The sequence below is a fragment of the Prinia subflava genome, chromosome Z (assembly GCF_021018805.1).
Source record: "Prinia subflava isolate CZ2003 ecotype Zambia chromosome Z, Cam_Psub_1.2, whole genome shotgun sequence".
NCBI lineage: Eukaryota > Metazoa > Chordata > Aves > Passeriformes > Cisticolidae > Prinia > Prinia subflava.
In genome coordinates, this window is record NC_086283.1 from 94,357,922 (window position 1) to 94,381,575 (window position 23,654).

The following is a 23,654-nucleotide window of genomic DNA, read 5'->3' on the forward strand; positions in this document are numbered from 1 at the left end:
TTTTCACTTAATAATGAAGTAAATTTCTTACTCTAAGTCTAAAAAGAGGTACAGCGAAAAAAAAAACCAAACGTTTTCAAGGGTCTCAAAACAAATTATTTTATCACATATGCAAACAATGTCAAGTAGGTACTGGAAACTAGGACATTGAGAGGAAGTAAAAATTTTGACATAGTTGTAGAGGCATTCTGTCACTGTGTGGGTAGAATGGCAGGTGATGTTGTGGCTACCACAAAACATAAATCTTGAAGATTTTTTGCCCACATATTCTTCCCAAGTTTCACTGATGGTATCCACAAGGCATATTAATTCTTAAAACCAAACTTGCAGTCCAACTTTCTTTAATAACTGAGCAGTTAAAGAAAGACTTGTACAAAAGCTAAAGGAATATGATTTCGTGCATCTTATCAAATCAGCATTTGACATATCATGTCATCTCAAGAATTAGCTCAAAAAGCCTCAAGGAAAGCCTCAAAGAGCTGAGATTTCAGAATTTTAAAAGATCTCATGTGTAAGAAGCCAAAAGATACCAAACACAGAAAACACCCATGGTAAAAACATTCCTATGATCACAGGATATATGCCATCACTATATGGAGGTTGTTCCAGATTCCAACCAGTATAAGCTCTTCAAATAAATTCTGGTCAGATGCCATGTTTGCATGATAAAATTGCTGCATATATGAAATAATTTTGTGTATATCTGGAATAACATGTATAAAACATACACAAATATCTCAAATGCAGGTGCCAAGTGCATGGTGCCAGACTATTTCCAGTGGTGCCCAGGAAGAGAACAGGGAGGAACAGCCAAAACATAAAACACAGGAAGTTCCACTCAAGATGAGGAAGAACTTCTTTGTGTTGAAGGTGGCAGAACACTGGAGCAGGTTGCCCAGGGAGGTTGTGGAGTTTCCCTCTCTTGAAACATTCAAAACCCAGCTAGACATGTTCCTGTGTCACCTGCTCCAGGTGACCCTGCCTTGGCAGGGGTCAGAATGAGACGATATTCAGAGGTCCCTTCCAACCCTAGTAATACTGTGATTCCGTGAATATGTAGATGCATGACATAGGAATTAGAATGAAAATACTGTATTGGAAGATTAGGGAGTTTGTAATATAGGTGACAAATTCAGAGCAAGGTCACCTACACAACACAAAATGTTATTTACAGGAATTTTAGAACTATTAATATTTATTGATTGGAGGAGCTCTTTCTTCAAGAAGGCAAGAGAGAGGAATGCAGGAAGGCAGGAAGGCAGGAAGGCAGGCAGGAAAGAAGGAAGGAAGGAGGGAAGGAAGGAAGGAGGGAAGAAAGGAGAGAAGGTGCGGAAGGTGCGGAAGGTGCGGAAGGTGCGGAAGGTGCGGAAGGTGCGGAAGGTGCGGAAGGTGCGGAAGGAAGGAAGGAAGGAAGGAAGGAAGGAAGGAAGGAAGGAAGGAAGGAAGGAAGGAAGGAAGGAAGGAAGGAAGGAAGGAAGGAAGGAAGGAAGGAAGGAAGGTGCGGAAGGAAGGTGCGGAAGGTGCGGAAGGTGCGGAAGGTGCGGAAGGTGCGGAAGGAAGGAAGGAAGGTGCGGAAGGTGCGGAAGGTGCGGAAGGAAGGTGCGGAAGGTGTGGAAGGAAGGAAGGAAGGTGCGGAAGGAAGGTGCGGAAGGAAGGAAGGAAGGTGCGGAAGGTGCGGAAGGTGCGGAAGGTGCGGAAGGAAGGAAGGAAGGAAGGAAGGAAGGAAGGAAGGAAGGAAGGTGCGGAAGGAAGGAAGGAAGGTGCGGAAGGAAGGAAGGTGCGGAAGGAAGGAAGGAAGGAAGGAAGGTGCGGAAGGAAGGAAGGTGCGGAAGGAAGGAAGGAAGGTGCGGAAGGAAGGAAGGTGCGGAAGGAAGGAAGGAAGGTGCGGAAGGTGCGGAAGGAAGGTGCGGAAGGTGCGGAAGGAAGGAAGGAAGGTGCGGAAGGTGCGGAAGGTGCGGAAGGTGCGGAAGGTGCGGAAGGTGCGGAAGGTGCGGAAGGTGCGGAAGGAAGGAAGGTGCGGAAGGTGCGGAAGGTGCGGAAGGTGCGGAAGGTGCGGAAGGTGCGGAAGGTGCGGAAGGTGCGGAAGGTGCGGAAGGTGCGGAAGGTGCGGAAGGTGCGGAAGGTGCGGAAGGAAGGAAGGAAGGAAGGAAGGAAGGAAGGAAGGAAGGAAGGAAGGAAGGAAGGAAGGAAGGAAGGAAGGAAGGAAGGAAGGAAGGAAGGAAGGAAGGAAGGAAGGAAGGAAGGAAGGAAGGAAGGAAGGAAGGAAGGAAGGAAGGAAGGAAGGAAGGAAGGAAGGAAGGAGATAGATCAGGGAGGTTATTACATGTATTTTTTTAAAATTATTACTATTGTTCATCTCTTATATAACTGCTTTTGAATTCTAAAATTCATTTTCACTAGATGTGTAGGGGCTTTTTCATAGCCCCTATACATCAATATTACTGAGAGCATAGTTGCCCGGTGATTATCTAACATAATAGGTGGGCTAAAAATAACTCCCAATTTGTTTTTTTTTTAATCAGCAGATTGCTAGCTTCATTTCAGACCACACTGGAACTTTTAACAGTTCTGTTAGCTAGTGAGTGGAAAAGCATGTCATCCATAACTCTGTATTGGTCAACCTATGAACATAAAAAAGGAAACCTCTTTTTAAAAGGTGCCCAGTCTTTTTAGAATCATCACAATGTAGTAAAAATGCTATCTTTCGATGGAAGGCATGAAATATTTCCAGACCAAACACTACTTAGGTTTTATCAGTGTCACAACAACATACTCTTTTAAACTCTATGCTGATACTTTAAATGTAACAAGTGATTCTGACTGCTCTATGCCTGTTTTATATAGATCATGCTTTAAGTAAAAAAGGACTTAAAGCATATGAATATTGACAACAGAATCAATGTTCCAATTATAATATTTTGAATTATATTAAACACAAAATTTAAGATAGAAAAAATACTTTTTAACCACTTCTCCTTCACAAAGAAAGGTAGAAAAAGATAATAGACAAGAAATATTTTTAAAGCAAAATAATTAAAAATATGAAACAGAGTAGGAAGGTTGTGAGTCAAATCTCAGAAGGACAGATTTAATTGGAATCTGAAATCAATCGGTCTTCAGTTCTAAATTTAAAGCCCCTGGTAATACATACTAAATAAAATGTAATGCCACTCACAAATACCATATACAGAAACATGGAACATCAGAATAAAGATGAAGCAAGAAAAAATTATATTGATTATAAACTAATATTAAAAAGGTGATAAATTAAAATGTATTCTTATTTTAAACTCACTCACTTGTGACCAATCTCATGTGCAATGGTAAAAGCTGAACCTAGGCCAATGTCTTCATTAATGCTGCAGCTCCTTTCAGGCTCACACATTCCAGCCACAGAGGCCAAGCCTGAATAAACAGAAGGAGACACAAAGGGTCATGCCAAGGTGTTTCAGTCTTAAAAGCCCTAGTTATAAATGCCTGGATTCTTTTTAATAACTTCTATGCACAGAAGGAGTAGTTGGCAAAAGGTTAACTTGCTAGTCATTTGCAAAATCACTGGGGGGAATTTCACTTTGCCGGCTAGACATTAATATTTTTTGAACTGCAGTCAGTGCTGGAAAATGTCTAGACTAGGGGTTAGATTTATAAATTTTACTTCTGGTAACTTGGGACCACCTAGTAACTTGAGCCAGGAGAGGGAATTCAAGAAAGCATTTCTATTTTAACATTCTTGTGCCTGAAGAAAGCAAAATGTATCCACATTATTTTTCTAAAGAAATCTGTTTAAGTTTAGTGGGTTCATAAAAGCATACAAGCAACTTTTTTAGCTATGAAAAACCTCACATGGTACGTTAAAAAAATTAAAAAAACAAAACTGAATGCATCAGTGAAGAGAGAGGAGACATGTTAATAACAAGCACACATTTAACCATGGAAGTCTTTTCCATTTATCACCCATCATCTTCTGGCATTAAAACCTTATTGTATTACAAGGGCTTGAAAAAACCTTCTTCAGTGAAAGAATGCCATTGCATTTACCAACTATGGCTCTTCTGTATCTTACACATTTTTCAGCAACAGATTATTACAGAACTGCAGCCATAATTCAGTGCCATTAGAGAAAGCTTTAAACATCAGGTTTATTTAATGCATTTCTCCCCTAGAATTTCTTATCTAAAAGAAGGAGCAAACCTTTCTTTAAGGAAGTTACCTGTTCAGTTAACTACATTACAAAAAAAAAGAACAAAACCACAAAAAACCCAAACAGAAAAACAAGCAAAAAAAGTCCCAAATCCAAACAACCCCAAAAATAACAAAAAAAAAAAAAATTTAAAAGCTTAGCTTTGGTTGAGACGTGAGGGGACTGGAACAGCGAGTGGAGAAAAGAGAAAGCAAACTATTTATATGAGCTGGGACTTCAAATTATTCTGTTTGGGCTAACAGTAAGGAAGTCATCATATGACAAGTGCTTCCTACTGTATCCACATTAGTAATTAATTTTAAGCCATAGGAGTGGATCAGCACACTGAAGCACAGATGTTGAGGTCCTTCACTTATCTTTGCATGCTGGTTTGGCCATTCTGGACTAGTTGAATCCTGTAGGCTGAACATCACTACACATGTGACTCAAAACCTCCTGAAGGAAAAAGGTATTGCAGGGGTATCACGAGAACACCCCATGGGCATCTCAGGTCTCCTACAGACACATATAGAGCATTTGGGGGGTATGTGTTCTGTGTTTTTTCCCAAACAAATCCAGTCTGGACACAGCAAAACTACTCTGATAGCCAAACTGACATGGGCAAAAGCTGACCATGTGTGTCTGGAGAGCTTGCAGTGTGGAACCCACAAAAAATGTAATAATTTCAGTTCATCCATGCTGTTCTAATTGAAGAAATTATGAAGACAAACACTGCAATACATATATATACAACTATCATGTTCCCCTGCAAAGTCCACCATATCTGAATGATAAAGTCATCTCCATCTTCAGGTCTTATAACTGAGGATTTGTTTCAGCAAATTAGAAGACCAGAGTATAAATATATCTCTATACCATACTTGCAGAAAGTGACAGAGATTAAGAACTCAGTCAGTGACTCAGACTTTAAAAAGATTTGTCCTTCACTGGAGCCACAGACACCCTGCAAAGACTTCTGAGGTCTGTCTTTTCTAAGATGATCTATGAAAGGTTCCCTGCTTCAGGTGTCCGAAATAGGATACAGATGCTTATGCCACATGAAATCCCTTCCTTCGGTCTCTTCCTAGAGTACCAATTATTCTGGTTCCTTTTGACCTTTTGAGACCTCTCTGTGACTTTTTTCACAAACTTCTTATACATATGATTAACTTTAGTTACTGGATGTCATTGTGACTTAAGCATATCAAATGCCTCGCAAAGGACTCCAGGGCCTTGTCTCTTCTCCAATTCAATGCCTATAATGCAAAAAAATTGTCATGGTTTTGTTGCCAAGACCCCTACAACAGTAAGTTGGAACTGATACTGTATGTGCCCCTTATTTTAATTTTTTTAATTAAAATTTTTGTTTAATAAAATATTTGCCAAATCTATCCTCTGTTGCACTAGATTCAAGTGAAGCAGAATTTGCCTTTATGTCAAAATCTGATAGAGTAAGACCTAGTACACTAATGATCTGTGTTAACAGTATCACATAAAAATGTTAAATAGTTCGTGCATGAGTGTATTCTCTTTCAACCTTTTTGTTTAATGCCTGCAAAGCCACTTCTACAACATAATCTCTTCAGTTTCATCACCTCCAATGTCAAATAAAATCAATTACATTTAGAAATTCATCAGCATGATTTGCCTTTTACTAAAGCATGCTGTGAGTTTTGTTTACATTTATAGCAGGCAAAATTCTGGCTCTTTTCTGGTACCATCTAAACTGCACCCCTCTTCCAGAAGCATTGTACTGACTTGAGAGAGATTTATAGAAAAAATTAGCATGGGTTAAGGCTATCAAGCAGACAGTAACATAGGCAAAGACACAGCAAACACAATAATGAACTCTGACTGAGAAAAGTATTAATAATATGAACTAGCTGAATTAGAATTTTGTCTTTAATCACCTGCAAGAAAATCGGCTTACGAAAGGATGCAAACTGAAAAAATATCTAAACAAGCGTTATATTAATCTTTGAATAGTGTTTTGTTTATATGTTAAAGCACCATTAGAGGCAATAAGCCATAGTTATAGGTCATCTATAGGTATTTATTTTAATAAATAACTTCTGGTGACATACTTAGAACTATGGAGAGAACAATAGCTTTCCATCCTTAATCTAAGGTTGCCAGGTGCACATCTCCATTGTCAAAGCACTGTCTTAAGTAGTTTCAATGTTATTGTATTTTCTATCACTGTGCCATTTTTTTCTAAATTTATAAAAAAAGAAGCTTTACTTGCTGTATACAACACAGCAACAGTGTAAACCTCGAAGTTCATTTCTTTTGTAAGGTTTATGGGGGTAGTTTTATAACCTTCCTGAGGATTTTTACTTCTGTTTTTTTAACTACATTATGGACACCGGTAAATGGAAATGAACAGCAAGTTCTCTTCTGTAAAAGTAAAATTGAGTCATCTGCTAGGTTTTATCAGAACTACAGCTGTCAGAGATTAAATACACAGCACCAGCTCACATAATTAAAACTTCCAGCAATATATCAAAGAAAAAATCCACCTATATTGTCTTTTATCTTTCGTGTTTATAAAGCTGCAAAATTTTGAAAGTACAAACTTTAAAAGATCTAATCAGTTCTAATCAGTCAATAAACCAATAGCTAAGTATAAAGCAAGGAAACAGCAAATATAAGCTGAAATTTCTCTTTATAATCTTACCCAGTGTTCCACAAGGCTTGTTTTTATAAGTGCAGATATCATATCTGTTAAGAAAAAAAAAGTAGATAAAGTATGTTAGTGAATCACGTTTGTAAGACAGTTTGTATATTTATCACATATCTGTATCATAGTCCAAGTTGTCAGACCGCAATCAGTTTAATTATGTGCAGCCAGCTGGTGTCGGCATTTTCTACACTCTGGTGTAAACCACAAGCTGCAGTACACTCACAGCCGCTGGCCTCAGGCCAGTGGGACACCTGCCAGTAAGAAAAAAATGGTTAAAGTGGATCTTTGTAATCACCAGCTCCATAAAGCAGTCTACCATTCTGTTACGAAGTTACAGCAGCATGGCTATAGACCGCTACTGATTCTTAAACCCAAAGTTTTACATATTCAACATAACTGGAAGCCTCCTGTGGCCTCATGCTTATCAATTAAACAATATTAAGTTTAAGTCATACCACTTAGACTTTGATTCTAACTAAAAACTGAACCCCGACTTATTACATTTTTAAACACATCTAATGAACTGTCATTATAGTTCCCTTGTCATTATACTTCCATAATTATAGTGTATCTTAAGAATATGTGCTAACAAACTAAAATGAAAAAAAAACATTTCTGCAAAAAGCTAAAAAATTTCTTTAAAGGAAAATTTTTGTTGTTGTAGATACAATCTTTCAAACACAGAAGCCAGTGAGTTTTTGTGCAGTTAATATGTAAATATCTGGAGCTAGCAATGAAATTAAAACATTTTCTGTGGCATAGCTTTTAAAATAGCAGTGGTCATGCAGCAGTCAATTCATTAATTACACCTTCATATTTTGATTATGCAATCCTATAATATGGATAGTGATAAAAGGTCATTCCCACAATGCTATTGATTTTCAATGATTTATACTGATTTCCTTGAACTTCTGAAGCATACAATGCTTAAGAATAATTTCTACTCTTTAGAAAAGCAAATGAGAAAAAAATATTAAAAGATACTGTCTTTATGCTTTAATTTTAAACCCAAATATTTACTAATTTCAGGCCACCAGACATTTTCTGTTAAAAATACCATAAGGACTGTTATCACATAGGAGTCTGATCACAAGATATATACCTTTTACTGCTAAAAGAGTTATGGTCTGTCTGCAAGCCAAATCCATGGACAAAATAACAAAGCTTAAAATTTGGAACAAATCCAGTAAACTCTCTATGCATGCAGACTGCTGTGACCACATGGAATTCCTTTGATTTTTAAAGGGTACTGAGTGTGGAGCAGTTTGTGGATTAAGCTATAATTTTGAACTTAAATGTTCATGTGCAGTAATTTCATCAAGGTAGTTCAAATGTAGACTGATTTCCCATTTGCTGTCTGGAGGAGGGGGAAGGTAACAAAATCAGCAGTCTTACAGAAAACATTCCTACAAAAAAAGGTTTCTTATTTCTCTTGAAATATAATCACTGAAGTGTTCCTAAGCTTCAAGGCGACACAGATTCCAAGAAAAAAAAAAAAAGGATTTTTACTGGACATTTCCTGCCTTTTACATAATTAAGGAATCAAACTTTTTATTTCTGTGTTCAGGACAGTGTCTGAACCTAATCCTATTGAAATTCAAGGAAACTTTGTTCCTCAGAGAAAGAAGACGGCTCAGTCTTTAGTGAGAAAAACCTAACTAAATTCTTTAAAACATAGTTGAGATCTGAATGGAAAAAAGTCTCTGAAATTCACAGGTCTTCTGCTTTTTAATACCTAATGGTAATATGGAAAACCAATTAAAGACAAACATCCTTAGATAAAATGGATTTTTGAGAATAAAGCCAATTCCACTCAACTCAAGCAAAATGTTGTCACTGAGTTCAGCAGAGCTGAAAACTTCCCTCATGGCCTGAATCAACTTACTGACCTACAGGTATGAATCTGAAGTTACTTCTCACCTAAGCTTCAGTTTCACAAAGAATTGTGATAGGAGAGAAATATGTTAATGAAGTCCCTTGTTTCTGTTACATTTTTGAAAAACAAAGACCAGGCTATTCTTCAGTTTCTGCTGGGAAGTAAGTCTTCTTCATTATGCATAAACTAGCATTTTAATGAAAATATTATGATAATTAAACTTAAATTTGACAATAAAACTAAGGAAAAGATAACTGTATTTTCCAATACACTAATTATTTTTGCAAGAACATACCTGGGTAGTAACATGTTCTAAATATGCCATCACAAAATATTCAAATTTTATAGACAACGATTAATTTCCTGTAAGAATATTCATACATGCTCCTAGGCCCCAGTTTAGAAGGAAAAAGTCTTCTGAACTTTTGAAAAAAAAATTCAGTGTCCAATGACTTATTTTATCTACATCATCTTCCAGCTCTATTTTTTCATCCTATTGCTTTCACATGAATGGTTTCTGCTAGTGATTTGCCTGAAAGCTCACAGCATTCTTATGAACCAAATTGCTTGCTTACATAATTTGCTTCTCTCTGTGACTTAAAATCAGACTAACTTGTCTTTTGTTTTGTTTTGTTTTCACAGCACTTCCTCTAACTTTATTTTGAACCTTCAAGGAATCCAATCAGTTCTCAGATGCTGAGTTCAAGCGCAGAAGACTACAGATGTAATATTTGACAGATAGTAATTTTAAGCCAAGAAACCCCTGCAAATACAAATCATCACAACTGCCCATAAGATTAGACAGGTCTAATTGCTATGGGGGGAAAAAAAAGGCAACCCACAAAGAAACAAAACAAAACAAAAAACCCACACCCAAAAAAGCTGCACAAAGGTACAGTTTGATCACCAAGAACCTAGTAAATACTTTAGGACCAAGAGACCAAAAAGGTAGATTCTCAAGTCAACAATTATCTCAACCAACCATTAAAGATTATGACAACAATCACAATTATGACAACTGCAAAAATGTTGGTTCAGTTCACTGACAGATGGTGTAAGAGGGACACCACACAAAAGTTGAATGAAAGAACACTGTTACATAAGTAAATACTTGGGATAAGATGACAGATCATTTTGAGACAGCCAAGAAAAATCTGTGCCCAAGCCAAAAAAGAAGATCATGTAACTCCTAATAAAGTGGGTGCAGTGCCCCTGAAATGTGACCACACTGGGGAAGTGAAATGGAAAAGAGGTAGGAGGGAAATGGTTGATTACATGGCCATGCCTGCCCTGAAGAAATCAGAAGTCATTTCATGAGGCAGATGGGGAAGAGTTCTGGGCATTCCTGTGGGGCTGCTGAAGAGCTGCAGCAGACAGACAGGAAATGCATGATGGAGGTACAACTGTCACTGACAACTCTGACTGACACATCAGCCAGAAGGAAAGTGCATAGACAGACCATTATCTGTTCAACAGGATGGTCAAGGACTGGAGCAGCAGTACACTGCTGTCATTCATTGTGGATCAAACAGCAAGAGTTACTGACACTTTAAACATACAGAGACACTTCAGAAATAAAAAATTCTAGTCTTTTTTGGCAGGATATACAGGCACCATGCTAAAATATACTTACACACTGTATTAAAAAATTAAAGAGATCACACTAGACACTAAAATTCTACTATCTGCATTATCAAGCTGTTTTAAAACTCTATCACAATTTTTTAAGAAATGTTCCTTGCACAGATTTGTACCATGAGAAAACTGATCTCAAAGAACTTCCACAAGAAGTTGTGGAGATGGCCACGATTATTAACTGGCAAAACACACCAAACTAATCGCCTTTAGAGAAGCCAGCTTAGTAGTGTGTACACAAGATCTGTGCCAGTGGTACTCAGTGCAGTGGAAAAGCCACTGACATGTTTATTTAATGTATTAGTGTAGATGTAAGCTACCAACTATCTCTTCAAGAAGTCTCTGTTATCTGTAACTCTAACCTGAAGAAAAATCCATTTCCTTTGCAAATCTGATGACTGGCATGATCCTGATTATTTGAGTAGGACACTTAAGTCAAACAGATAAGAAAGAAAAATTCTCTGTTAATACAGTAAGCACTGCTCAAATTTATCAGTCAAATTTATCAGTCAAATTATCTGCACCTATAGCCAATCCCAGGCACCTTAGGGGAATACAGCCATTTGTCTCCTGGTACACTGCAGAGAAAGGAGAGAAGATTCTTCCTGATCCCTGCAAACTGCCAGTTTGCAGGCCCAATGCATGCAGTTGTACAACTGTGTAGCTCACACAGAGTGCTATGCTAGCAAAGGTATTCCCACATTAAAAATAAAAATAAATAAAAAATAAAGAGACATATTAATTCACAGATTATAAGAAAGCATCACAATGATTCAATTGTACCTCCACCAATCCTTAGCATAAAAATGTAAGCAATTTATTTTAGAAGCTAGAGAAGTTTAAAAATACTCCTTAAAAGCTATTCAATCGCACATTAAGAATTGCTTAGAGCATAATTTGAGAAAAACTGTCCTAGGTTATCCAGTTATCTACCTTTCCCTCCACAGCAGCCATTTGTGAGTGTTTGCAAAGAACACAGGACAGCTTAGACTGATACCTTCCTTGATAGAAATCTCCAGCTCTGTGGCTTAGGGCACTTAAGAGACAGAGATTGCACCTTATCATTTAATTGATTTTTCTTTTATTGTCTTCATCACTTCGTTAATTCCTCTTTAGTCTAAAAAAACAAATTGTTTCAGTGTCTGTCTGGGGGATATGGTTATGTCTTTATCAGCCAAGCTGAGTCCCACTGTTTCAGTAGAGCTCCTTCCCTTTGAAATCACTTTTTAAATTTTCTTTTAGATCAGATTTCTCACACTGTACTGTTACACCGTGGCCCTTCTGTCACTACCATGTGCCTTAACAGGCTTTTTAAACTTTTTGAATCATGTGTAACAGTTCAAAAAGTTATTCTAACAGCATCATTACAATAGTAGATAAAAAAGCAAAGTGAATTATTTCTCCTTACATGTTAATGTGTATTTATAAATTCAAGGATAACAATACCCTTTCTACCAATCTCATTATCCAAACTGGTCCATTAACTTTAAAGAGACTCTATAAAATATTACTATTACTAGCTGTATGTTACTGGAAATGTCCAGTTTGCTAGAAAGGACTACTTGCATCAAATTAACACTGAGATAGAAATACATCTGTTACTGGATTGGAAACGCACATGAATACTAGTATTAGATACACTTTAAAGAATTTCATTAATTAACAAGAATAACCACACAATATCTTTTATTTAAGTACGATGAGTAAAGCACGAAAACTCTTATTAGAAGGCCAAACTGTTCAAAATCAGTATGAAACACAAGCTGTTAACTTATACATACATCAAACTACACCAAAATTACTTTGAAAGCTACCAATAAGCATCAGTAATATTTAAGATAGATATTGACATAAATAAAAAAGACTTTTGAAGGAATATTTCTTAATGGAAAAGAGTTTAGGAGAGCAAAATACAGTCACAGTAAATCGTTGAGGGAACACCTACCAAAATGGATGGAATTTAAATATTTTAAAATAAAAAAAGTAAGAAAATTCAGGCTAGGCGAAACCAGCAAATATGTATGACTGGACATGAAGCTCTGCATAAGTTTAAGATAGGTGAACACATACTTCATGTACATAATACTAGATTTGTCAGTTAATCTGCTTGAAAAGTTTGTCAGAAAATAAAATAAAGTCTAGGCACTGATCTCTCCTAACTAAGAGTAAAGAGAGCAAAATACTACAAATTACTGATATTTCATTTTTAGTGAATGTTATCTCTGAAAGCAAGATTTTATTTTTCACTTCTAAACCAATTTATACTTTTTGACACTCACTTTTTAATTATTATAGGTTTTAAGAACAAACTTTAAATAAGAACTATCCTTCTCACACATCCTTGGTCAACAAACCTAACAAGTTCATTAGTGTTACATATTTTTTACTTTTTATTCTTCATGCTATGCAACACGATTTATCTTTGCACCCGGTCATAGATGTCTCATTTTTGAATAAAAGTGAAAGACCAGGCAAAAAGGTACCTATTTTGAAAAATTAAATTAACCTAGTTCCAACACCTGTGACTATAAACTGAACTGCTGCCATATCACACTGAAATCTCAGCTTTCTCTTAAATGGATCAAAACCTTCAAGCTATCTGACAACTCCAATTCCTATTTTTAAAGTATGAAAAATAGATGAAAAAAGGAGAAAGAAACAGCAACTATCTTGTACTTTCACCCTATTTTGGTGGGGTTTTTTTTTTGCATACATATACTTGGCTATATTTAAAAAGTGGTCATTTTGCAAGTGCAGACAATGCCACTAATGCTAGAGAACTGGATGTCACTAATATGAGAGAATTGCAATGGAATTAATAACTCCTAGGATAATTTAGTCATTCATTACCAACAGTAATACTCTCTACTACACAGTATTTTTGATGCCTTTCTAAAAGCTTTTCTTCAGCACATCCTTGCCTTACAGAAAGTGGTACACCACAACAGCATTCTGCCCTAAAATAAAGAACACGTCTTATTTGGTTCCTTCCTCAAAAGCCTCAAACCAGAAAGAGCTATTTAAACCAAGGAAGGAAAAGAATAACATACATGTTACACACCACTCATCAGAAATTGATTTTTCTATTATTAGTTTTCCATGTCTTTAATGCTGCCATAGACAACCAAAGTCTGTCTCTACTGGACTTTGTTCTGCTACTTAGCTTGGGTGGACAAATTCTGAGTTACAGCCAGAAAAACTATTGCTGCTGTAAGTTCTAGTTCTCCTGATTTATATTAACCTTTTAAATAATTGCACTGTAAATGAAATACTTCCATACTACTTTTTATAAACTGCAAATACAGTCAAAAAAGTAAATTTTTTTTTATTTGTATTCTGCCATTTGTATTCATCAGTTTTGGCAATGTAACAGTAGAATAGCAGTTGTAAGTTTATCACAATCAGTAGTATTATTAGTGCCCTTAGGACACTCAGGATAACTCCTGATCCACTCAAAAAAATATTAGGCTAGTGCATCAGAAATGTAGAGCCACCCACCTGTGTGGCAATGGTGATTTCAGTAATATTCAGAGATAACTTAGAGATTCAGCATTTGCACTATCACCAGAGTGTAGGAAATACTTGATTTGTTGTATTCTGAACTTCAGAAGTGTCTGAAACTTATATTGCATTCTCAGTATTGACCCAAAATTTAGATGGAGTTACACAGACATAGCTACCTCAAACTGAGCTAGAGAATAAACCAGAATTTTCTACATATTTACTCTAAGTACACTGCTAATAATTTCTCTATCAGTACATTCAGGATAAGTCCAGGAACTAATACATAAAGCTTTTTTTCAAAGGACATTGACACTGAACAGCTCAAGCAGCTTGTAGGGCAAGGGGTTTTTTTTAGAGTGTGCTACTGTAACCAAGTCTGGGTAAAAGGAAAGCTAGCAAAACTAATTACATAGGTGTGGTCGGGGGCATCCTGCCACACAGCAGAAAATAGGAAGCAACTAGTCTAGACCTCTGGCAGAAGGGAAACACAGCTAACAGCTATGATTACTAACCAAGCTTTAGCTCTGTTCTACAAAAATAAATTAGATAAGTTAGAGCAATAATATATTGCAAATATATTTCTAAGTTTTTTCTATGATTTCTTTCTATGATTTTACTATGAGCATGTCTAAATTTCTGAATACTGTAAGCAATTATTTTACAATCTCTGAGAAGACCACATATCTTTATACACAAAATGTCCACTTTATTTACCCTTACTCACACTGCATATGGCATAAAAGGCTAAGCACTGGCTGTAAAGAATAGCAGTTCATTAGTATGATGGACCACACCTGGTACAGAAGAACCTAGGAACTGCAACATGGGCCAGACCACAGATTCCACTATCCCAATACCCTGCCTTTGCAACGAACTAAGAGAAGGCCCAAGAAAGAATAACAACACTGCAAGCATAAAATGTCAATTATACCAGTACTCTCCCAACTATTTTTGGCTCAGAATTTTTGAGACAGATGTGCTTCTGTGTATTTAGTACTTTCAATGGATTTTTCTTCTGTGAACATGCCTAGCCAATCTTTCAACCTATACATATGTCCAGCTTTCATAAAGTGACTTGCCAAGAAGTTTCAACATTAGTTAAACCTTGCATTAAAAAGAGCTGCCTCACTTCTCCTGGTTCTGAGTCTCTCTTCTTCTATATTTTCTGGACAGCCTCAAGTTCTTGTGGTCAAAGATGCTATGAATGTTTTTTTCCTCATTTATGCCCTCCATACAATCTTGTAAATGGTTAGATCACTGTAGTGTTGTCCCAGACACGACTTTTCCAAAAGCTGACTTCTCCAAGTAAGAGAGTCCTCAATTTAGTCATTCCTTGTAAAAAAGTCATGATTTTTCACCCTTGAAAATCAGGTTTTTTCTGACTGAACAGTCAGAAAAGGAGACAGATTTTTCAGTCATCCTTGCTTCTCCTCACCAGTTATCCAAAAACCTTTTGGGATGAGAAGGCCAGAGTGATACAAACTATTCAAGATCTAGGCATACTATGCACAGTTTAATCAACAGCATAGTAGGGTTCCTTGTTCTTTTCCCAAAAATCTTTAATATATTTATTTGCTGGATTAACAATGTATATTGTTAACACTTGACATATGGTCCAAATGTTCTCAAAAAAATAATAGTATTATCCAATAACAGGAACAGTGGTTGTTTTTTGCTACTTCTGGTTGATTTTTGTCCAAAATTTCTGAGAAAAAGATTGAAACTCTTACACATATATTGTCACAACTTATTTTTCCTGAAAATAATGAGAACAGTACACCCCGTTGGGCTTAATTAAAGAATCACAAAGTCATACTTACACAAAGAGCTAAATTTCAGTAGCTTAATGCAGCAATTAGAAACTTCTTCAGTCAGTGCAATAAAGTTTATTTGCTGACTTTTTCTAAAGGTGAAAAACAAGGACCATCATTCCACCCAAATGATTTTTAACCCTGACTAGAATCAAAAGAATTTTTTGTCTTAAGAGCATACTCGCAGCAATATAATTTACAAGTTTAGTGCTTTTTTCTATAAGCATGTGTTACAATAAGTTGCAATAAAGAATTTCTCCTCTTCAAAAAATATGAGCAAACAATTTGATCTAATTGCTTAAAGAATAATACAAAGCCAATTGAGTGCTGGACACCTGTGGTAGTTTTCCAGATGACATGTAAAATACAGCTAACAAAGTTGGAAGCTAGCATATTCTGTGCTGTGTTTGTGAACTGAAAGGAAAAGAAATACAAAGAGTGACAGAATGAAATGGCAGCAGAAGCAAAGACTGTTCTGACAAAGAGGATCAGTTTAAAAGAAGAAAAATATGTTGCAGATCTTGTCCGAGTTTGTAAGAGTACATCAAGCTGTCATGTTAAGATCAGAAGGAAATTAACTTGATTTTCTATGTTTTTTAAAAGGGGCTGGCAAATGGAATATGTGCACATTACATGGATCTTTGAAATGTGCCTGTATGAAAAGCAGAACCCATAGAATTGCACGCAAATCCTTGTTTCATCTTATTTTCCATGTAACACAAGCCAGAAAGAAATATTAGATCTATTGAAGACAAAAAAAAGCTTGTGTAGCATCTATTATAATTTTCTGTCTAACTTATTTTTTACAAATCATTTTAATGACAACAGCTACTAACTGTTGTGAATCAATGGCTGAATATCTTGAGAACATTAACTGACTTTACGGCAGCTGCTCCTCATAAACCACATTATTCTTACCATATACAAGTTAGGATTAGTCAACTGTATCTATCCAGGCTGTCTGCAGGCACACATCCTTACTTCCCCTCACCTTAAAGAATGTGAGAGTGAAGCTGGTGTAATTTATTTTATTACTCCTGACCAAAAAAAAAAAAAAAAAAAAAAAAAAAAAAAAAAAAAAAAAAAAAAAAAAAAAAAATCAGAACTAGCTAGGAAAGCAAACAGGCTTCAGAAACCATGACCTATCTTGCAAAGGGATGCATATGTCAGGACTTCTTTCTCTGTATGTGAATTCTTCAACCTAAGCTATTAAATCCATATGAAAACCACACGATGGTCAAAACAAATTTCTCAGTGATTTCTTAGGTTTATACCTTTCATACACTATTCAAGCCTTCACTTTGTAAACTAGTCTTTCAAAGCTAACCTATTGTGAAGTGGGAAAATAAATTAATAAATTCCTCTTAATTACATTTATTAAGCCCACAAAGTATTTAGCCACTTTTATCTTCTCTGAAAACACTTACAGTTGTATTTCCAAAACTAGTTTGGTTCCCCCTACCGATGTCATGAAAGAAAAGTTCCATTATTTTTTTAATTGACAATCTACTCCTTCATATTAAAATTGACCTGAACTTCTGTTCCATTTTTTACCACATACTGCATATTACCATGAGACTATTAAAATAATTATTCCCACAAGTTTTATAAAATTTTAAATGCTGAACAGAAATTTTGGCTGGCTCTAAGGAGAACCTTTATCCCCATGAGGGCAGTCAAGTAGTAAAGTGGTCTGCCCAAAAAGGTTTTGCAAGATTTGACTGGGTAAAGTCTTGTGAAACCTAGTTTGGTCTCATATCTCACCCTGCTTAGGGGATAACAATTGGACTGAAGACCTCCAGAGGTCCCTTTTGGACTGAATCCAATAGATTCTAAGTAGGTGTTATCTAAAAATCTTCACATCATTTAATTAATAATCATGGAACAATAAATATTACATTTTAATACAACTCTTCAGAATATTCATTGGAAAGTAAATTACATGTAAATTACATTACTCAAAATGGAATATTTATTAGAACCATAGTTTTTGTATAGTGTTAAATTTTTTATCAGTGGAGAAAACTAGGGGAAGAGTCTTCCTCTCCATTCTGCTCTGATTTGGAACAATTCTACATCTTCCTAACAACTACACATGAAACCTCTTGAACTTCATTCCCCAATTAGTTGACTCTGAAGTTTTAAACACCTGATATTGTTCTGTAAAGCACATTCTCTTCTACAAAGCCAACACAAGACTAACTGTAGGAAATCCAGGAAGTTGAACCTGAAACAAAAATAAGTATGCCTTATTTCTTTTTGCCCCAGTAAATTGTAGAAATTAATATACCTAAATCATTGTAAATAATGCCATGTAAATACCATAAGATCTACAAACAAGAAAAATTCACATCCAAGAAAATATTTCTTTCAATTGTGGCTGAAAAATGGGGAGAATTTCACTGTATTAAGGTCACAAAATCATTATTTTAAAATTATTACTTTCATTTATGTAAAGTTATTGAACTAAAACACTTAACTTCTCCTGAAATTTATAGAAAAGGAAGGATCAATTTAGGAGTTTAATAAAGTAAGGATGCTTTAAAAGAGGTTGGATAACATGTGGGAATTACCACTATTCGATTTTCTTTTTAATTTATTAACTCCAATTTCTGTTTTATAAAGTAGTCTGGTTCTCATTTGTTCAGTTTAAGTTATTTTAGTGTTTCTATCATTGTCAAGCACGGCTTCATTCAATAAATACAAGTCATTTACAAATGTAAATCCTTTAAACAAATTCTCACTTTTGCTTGGAAGAACCTGTAAAAAAACATGTGGTGTTCCTCAGGACTGTGTTGGGGCCAGTCCTATTTAACATCTTTATCAGTTTTGTCTATAGACCTCTGCAAGTTCACAGGTGACACCAGTCTGGGTGGCAGTGCTGACCTGCTGGAGGGCAGGCAGGCTCTGCAGAGGGATCTGCACACGCTGGATCATGGCTGAGGCCAATGGGGTGAGGTTCAACAAGGCCCAGGGCTGGCTCCTGCCCTCGGCTCACAACAGCCCCAGGCAGGGCCACAGGCTGGGGCAGAGGGGCTGGAAAGGACCTGGGGGTGCTGTGACAGCAGCTGAACATGAGGCAGCAGTGCCCAGGGGGCCAAGAAGGCCAAGGGCATCCTGGCCTGGATCAGCAGTGGTGTGGCCAGCAGGGCCAGGGCAGGGATTGTCCCCTGTGCTGGCACTGGTGAGGCCACAGCTCCAGTGCTGTGCTCAGTTTTTGGCCTACGGTCAACAAGAAAGACACTGAGGTGATGGAGTGAGGGTAGATAAGGGCAATAAAGCTGGTGAAGGGTCTGCAGCACCAGTGCTGTGAGGAGCAGCTGAGGGAGCTGGGGGTGTTCATCCTGGAGAAAAGGAGGCTCAGTGGAGACCTTATCACTCCCTACAACTGCAGAATCTCTGAAAGGAGAAAACACTCCTCTGAAAGGAGGCTGCAGAAAGGTGAGGGTCAGCCTCTTCTTCCAGGCAACCAGTGACATGATGAGGGGAAATGGCCTTAAGTTCCAGGGAAGGTTTGGATTACATATTAGGAAACATTTCTTCACAGGAAGAGTTGTAAAGCATTGGAACAGGCTGCTCAGGGAAGTGGTGGAATCACCATCTCTGGAAGCATTCAAAAAACATGTGAACGTGACACTTGAAAATATGGTTTGTTGGTGGTGATGGTGGGTTGACAGTTAGACTAATCTTAAATGTCTTTTAAAGCCTTAATGATTCTATTATTCTATGATTCTAACTTGTAAAAGCCTAAAGCAAAAAAAATCTGACTTAAAATGTCATTTTTATTAGTTAAAAATTTTTATAAAATTTAGATGCATTAATCTGTTTAAGTTCTTCAGCTACTTATGTAGGAATGTACAGGAAGAGTTTCTTCCAGTAATGCAGGGAGAGATGGCAAATTCAGCAGTGCACAGACTATAAAAATGAACAACGTGTTTCAGGGAAGTTACTACCTCTAGCATAGCACCATACTATTTAGAATGCCATTTTTAGGAAGGGACACATACAAGAACAAAGTTTTTTGGACTGCCAAACGATCTGCTTAATTGACTCAAGACATAACCAAAAATAGAATTGCAAAACATCACAATTCTCCTGACCAAGTGCATCTCATACTATTGTTATTGTTTTATGCTTGGTTTCTTTAACCACTAAATAATTAACGGACATAGCCAAAATGTGACTAAAATGGAATAGCTTCAAAACCATTCTTGGTCAAAGACCCATAAACAGTTCCATGGCCTAACAGATTGCATTTCACACGTCTGAAAAATTCCTTGGTTTTGCTAGTATTTGAAGTACAATTTTTTGTTCTTTACTGTTCAGAATTGCATAACATATTTCCCTCTGCTTTGGCAGGTGGTTGAAAGAGTTCATAGGGTAGAAATTTCTTCTGAAAGAATCTGGACAATGAACATTTGTCAGCATTACTTATGACCTTGCAATTTCTGAGCAGGACTAACTGTCCTAAAACAACAATATAAGCAAATACCTTTCATTACAGCTAAATTAATGTGCAAGCTAAGGAACTGCCTGTACCTCTTCCTGCCTATTTATCCAATCACTTAGCACTCCCTTTTTCAAGCTGCTAGGAGTAATAAATGAGAGATTTACATGGGTCTGGCTGAAGTAGTGTGAGGGCAATCCAAATGCAACCTCAGTGCTATCCAAAGAGCCATCTTAAAAGGTCTGAAAAAGAATCACATACATTTGGAAGCTGAATGTTATCAGCTCCCAAAAATACAAGTTCTACAGTTTTCAGAAGACAACCTGAACAAAATGTTCAAAAATAACAAAAATATTAACTTTAATAATTTACACCTGATGTCCTAACATAATATTACAAATACCTACAGCAGCTATTTGATTCAAACAGCAGTATTGGATAGTCTGCAACTCAGTACAAAACTAATTTTAAAACAACGTTTTGTAACTGGCCATATGGAAAAAAAAAATTAATTTTGGCAGTTTCTATTCTTTCTCCTCTGACCTTAAGGAATCTTGTCCTCCAAGATCATAACTGCATTAACTCTCAGCTTATTGACAGTGAAGCAGTCTGCTCTGTGGATGAAGCTAACTTCTGTTATCTTCTTGGTACTTCCTAGTAAGTTGTTTGTATGTCTAACTATTACACAGACTTTTATATTTCCCTGATATGAGCGTTACTTTATGTAGGTCAGGAGTCTTCCCAGAAAAGTCATGTTGGTCAACGTGTACTTAAAACTCCAAACCATGCCAAACTGTAAGTCATTTAGGAACCATGTCTCAACTTCAGAAAGCATCCAAAACACAAAAAAATATTTTAGTTAGGTGATGTGAGTATTTTTCCTTCTCAATTAGACTGACCAGGATTTGACACTCCAGTTAGTCTTACACCGAGTCTAAAGCCATTACTAAGAGTACCAAAATTTCATCATTTATCAGTGAATAACTAGTAAGGTTACACAAATTCCAGACTACTAAAATTACATCTCACTGCTAAGATATGCTACTGACAACATTTTTGAATTTTTAAAACAACAAAAGATCTGAAATTATCTCAGTCTTTTGAAAACCACTTTTTTGCGGGGGCGGGGGGTTTGGGCAGCAGGGGTCAGAATTACAAACAGGGAGAAATTAAATAACTATTTGAGTTGAAATAATGCAATATTTCATGGGGTTTTGTTTCTAGATATTTAAGGAATTTTTACTTAAATCTCTTGTTCCTCAGATCTAATAATAACTTGTTTTTACAAGGGAAAACATCTCTCCATTTATCCACAGACCTATTCTAGTACCTGTAATGCCAGAGCAAGTGTTTTCACAGCATCTCTCCAAAATTGATACAAGACTCAAAGATCATTAATAGATTCATGCAGTTTGACTACTACAAACAATGTCAGTCACTGCAGCACTGTAATGTGGACACATACCTTCTTCTACTTGGAGAAATACTAATTATGATAATTACCTAAACAGAGAATTGTCCAGAATGACAACTGTGTTCTGAGAGATAATAAAAAAGCTTTTAATTCCAAATTACGAAAGTCACAATGATTGCTTATTTAAAAATATATATAAAGTGCACATGTGTAGAAACATCCTTTTCCTACAGTACCCAGGACACAAGTGTATCTTGCCAGCAAACATGCACAAAAACTCAGACTGCAGACTAACAGTAAACTGTCAAACTCTGAAAACTCTTGAAGGTACTGACTCAAAATTATTGTGGATTTAAGCTGTGGGGGCATATTCAGGATAATCTGTTTGCCCAAGAAGGGCTTGGGCAGAAAAAGCAGGTAATTAAATATTTCAAGTCATGCGAAGATTCCTTTGGCAGGGGACAGACAGGCAAGAATCTAGAAACTTAGAATGTAGAAATGCAATCATGTGTAAAAAGTCTAAATCTAATCTAAAATTCTAGAGAAAGAAAGATGGTCTACAATCCAATCTGGAGAAAAATGAAGGTTGTGACTGGTTGTGCATTAAAAGATCATTAAAGCAGAAAAAGGCAGAAAATAATGATTCTGCTTTCAAAGTCATCACAGCAAGAAATTTGGTTCTGGGAAAATCTACTCCTCAGTGCTTGTCCTCACATAACAGATCCCACGGGCAGACAGCTGATGGCTTTTACTAAACCAGTCTTAGATTGCTGGCTGAGAATGTATAACAGGTATCAGGAACAAAACATCACAAAACATCAGAGGAGCACACCTTAGTTGTAATTTCTGTTTGGGAGGCTGAAGAAAATTTATCTTTTCATTTTACCAGATCCCACAGAAAAAGAAAGGCTACAATTAAAGAGTAAAACGAAATACATGAGGAACAGCAGAAGATGCATCTCAAGCATAATTTTAAAATAAGCATATAGCGTTCTTTTCTGCATTGTGGAAGCTCTCACTGAATACTATAAAAAGCTTAAGACTGTGTTTCCTGGTTTAACTGTCCTCTCAAAAAAACAAAACAAAACCCAAACCAAACTAAATAAACAGAAAACAAAAACCAGCAAGCAACAAAACCCCAACCCAAACCAAAAAATCTTTGGATGTGTCCAAAAATGCTACTTCAAATCTGTATCATAAACAGAATGAGCTGCATTACAATATGGGCATATTTCTAAACCTGGTTCTTATTTCCATCTGTAACTTGCTAAATTCTCTTACTGTGGAAAGCAGAGAAAAAGTATGAAGAAGGTGTGGATATTGTTTTTCAATGACCAGGCTGCACAAAACCAGAAGAATCCAGACTACCCTAATCTGCTATATAAAAGAAAAAGCACATGGTGTAGAAATCTGTGGATGGTATAAAAACGCAGTGTCTTTGGCATAACTACTAAGAATAATGAAGAGACAGTGAAGCCCAGTTTTTCTTGTTGCCATGGGTTCAGGGGACGCAGACATCTGTGGCATGGCATGGACAAAGGTACAAAGTCAAAATTTTAAGACTGTGACTTTATATGACCCCGCCACACTGGCAGTAAAATTCAATTTTCAAGTGAATTTCTATAACATGTATGTGAAAAGAATGTATTTAAATACTGTACACCTAATATTTAAAAGGGTTTACAGGTTATTTGCATTTATGCCTGTAGTGGCACAATCACACCTTTTAGCAGATAAGAACCTATCGTAAGAGATCCTGTTTGGATACAATGAGTGCAGAGTATCAACACAACTGAATGTATAAGTTTCACACATAGAATTTTCATCTTGGCATGAACACAACTCTGTCAAAATCATAAAACTTAGGTGACTAAAGATTTGACGATCAAGCCCTGTTAGGTGCAAGCTGAGGAGTGAAGTGTGGAGGAGTGTATGTATGGGGAGGCATAACAAGTATTTTAATAGCAACACACACAGCAGTTCACAAAAAGAGATGTTATCAAGCAGCCCTAGCAAAGACTGAGACAAGCAAGAACGTAACAGTTAAACAGTTTGTCAGAATATGAAAATTGATACTCATGTTCTAATAAGCAGTGGGAGTCAG

At 36.5% G+C, this 23,654-nt stretch overlaps 1 protein-coding gene across 2 annotated transcripts in view; it reads right to left on the reverse strand.

Moving 5' to 3' along the window:
* ADAMTS6 (ADAM metallopeptidase with thrombospondin type 1 motif 6) overlaps positions 1 to 23,654 on the reverse strand; it is a 145,868-nt gene that overhangs the window by 79,800 nt on the left and 42,414 nt on the right. For both annotated transcript variants that reach the window (XM_063423009.1, XM_063423007.1), the window contains 2 exons: positions 6,858 to 6,901; positions 3,300 to 3,405 (listed from right to left, as the gene is read on the reverse strand). In XM_063423009.1, the coding sequence (XP_063279079.1) occupies positions 3,300 to 3,405; positions 6,858 to 6,901 (150 nt within the window). The remainder of the gene's footprint in view (positions 1 to 3,299; positions 3,406 to 6,857; positions 6,902 to 23,654) is intronic.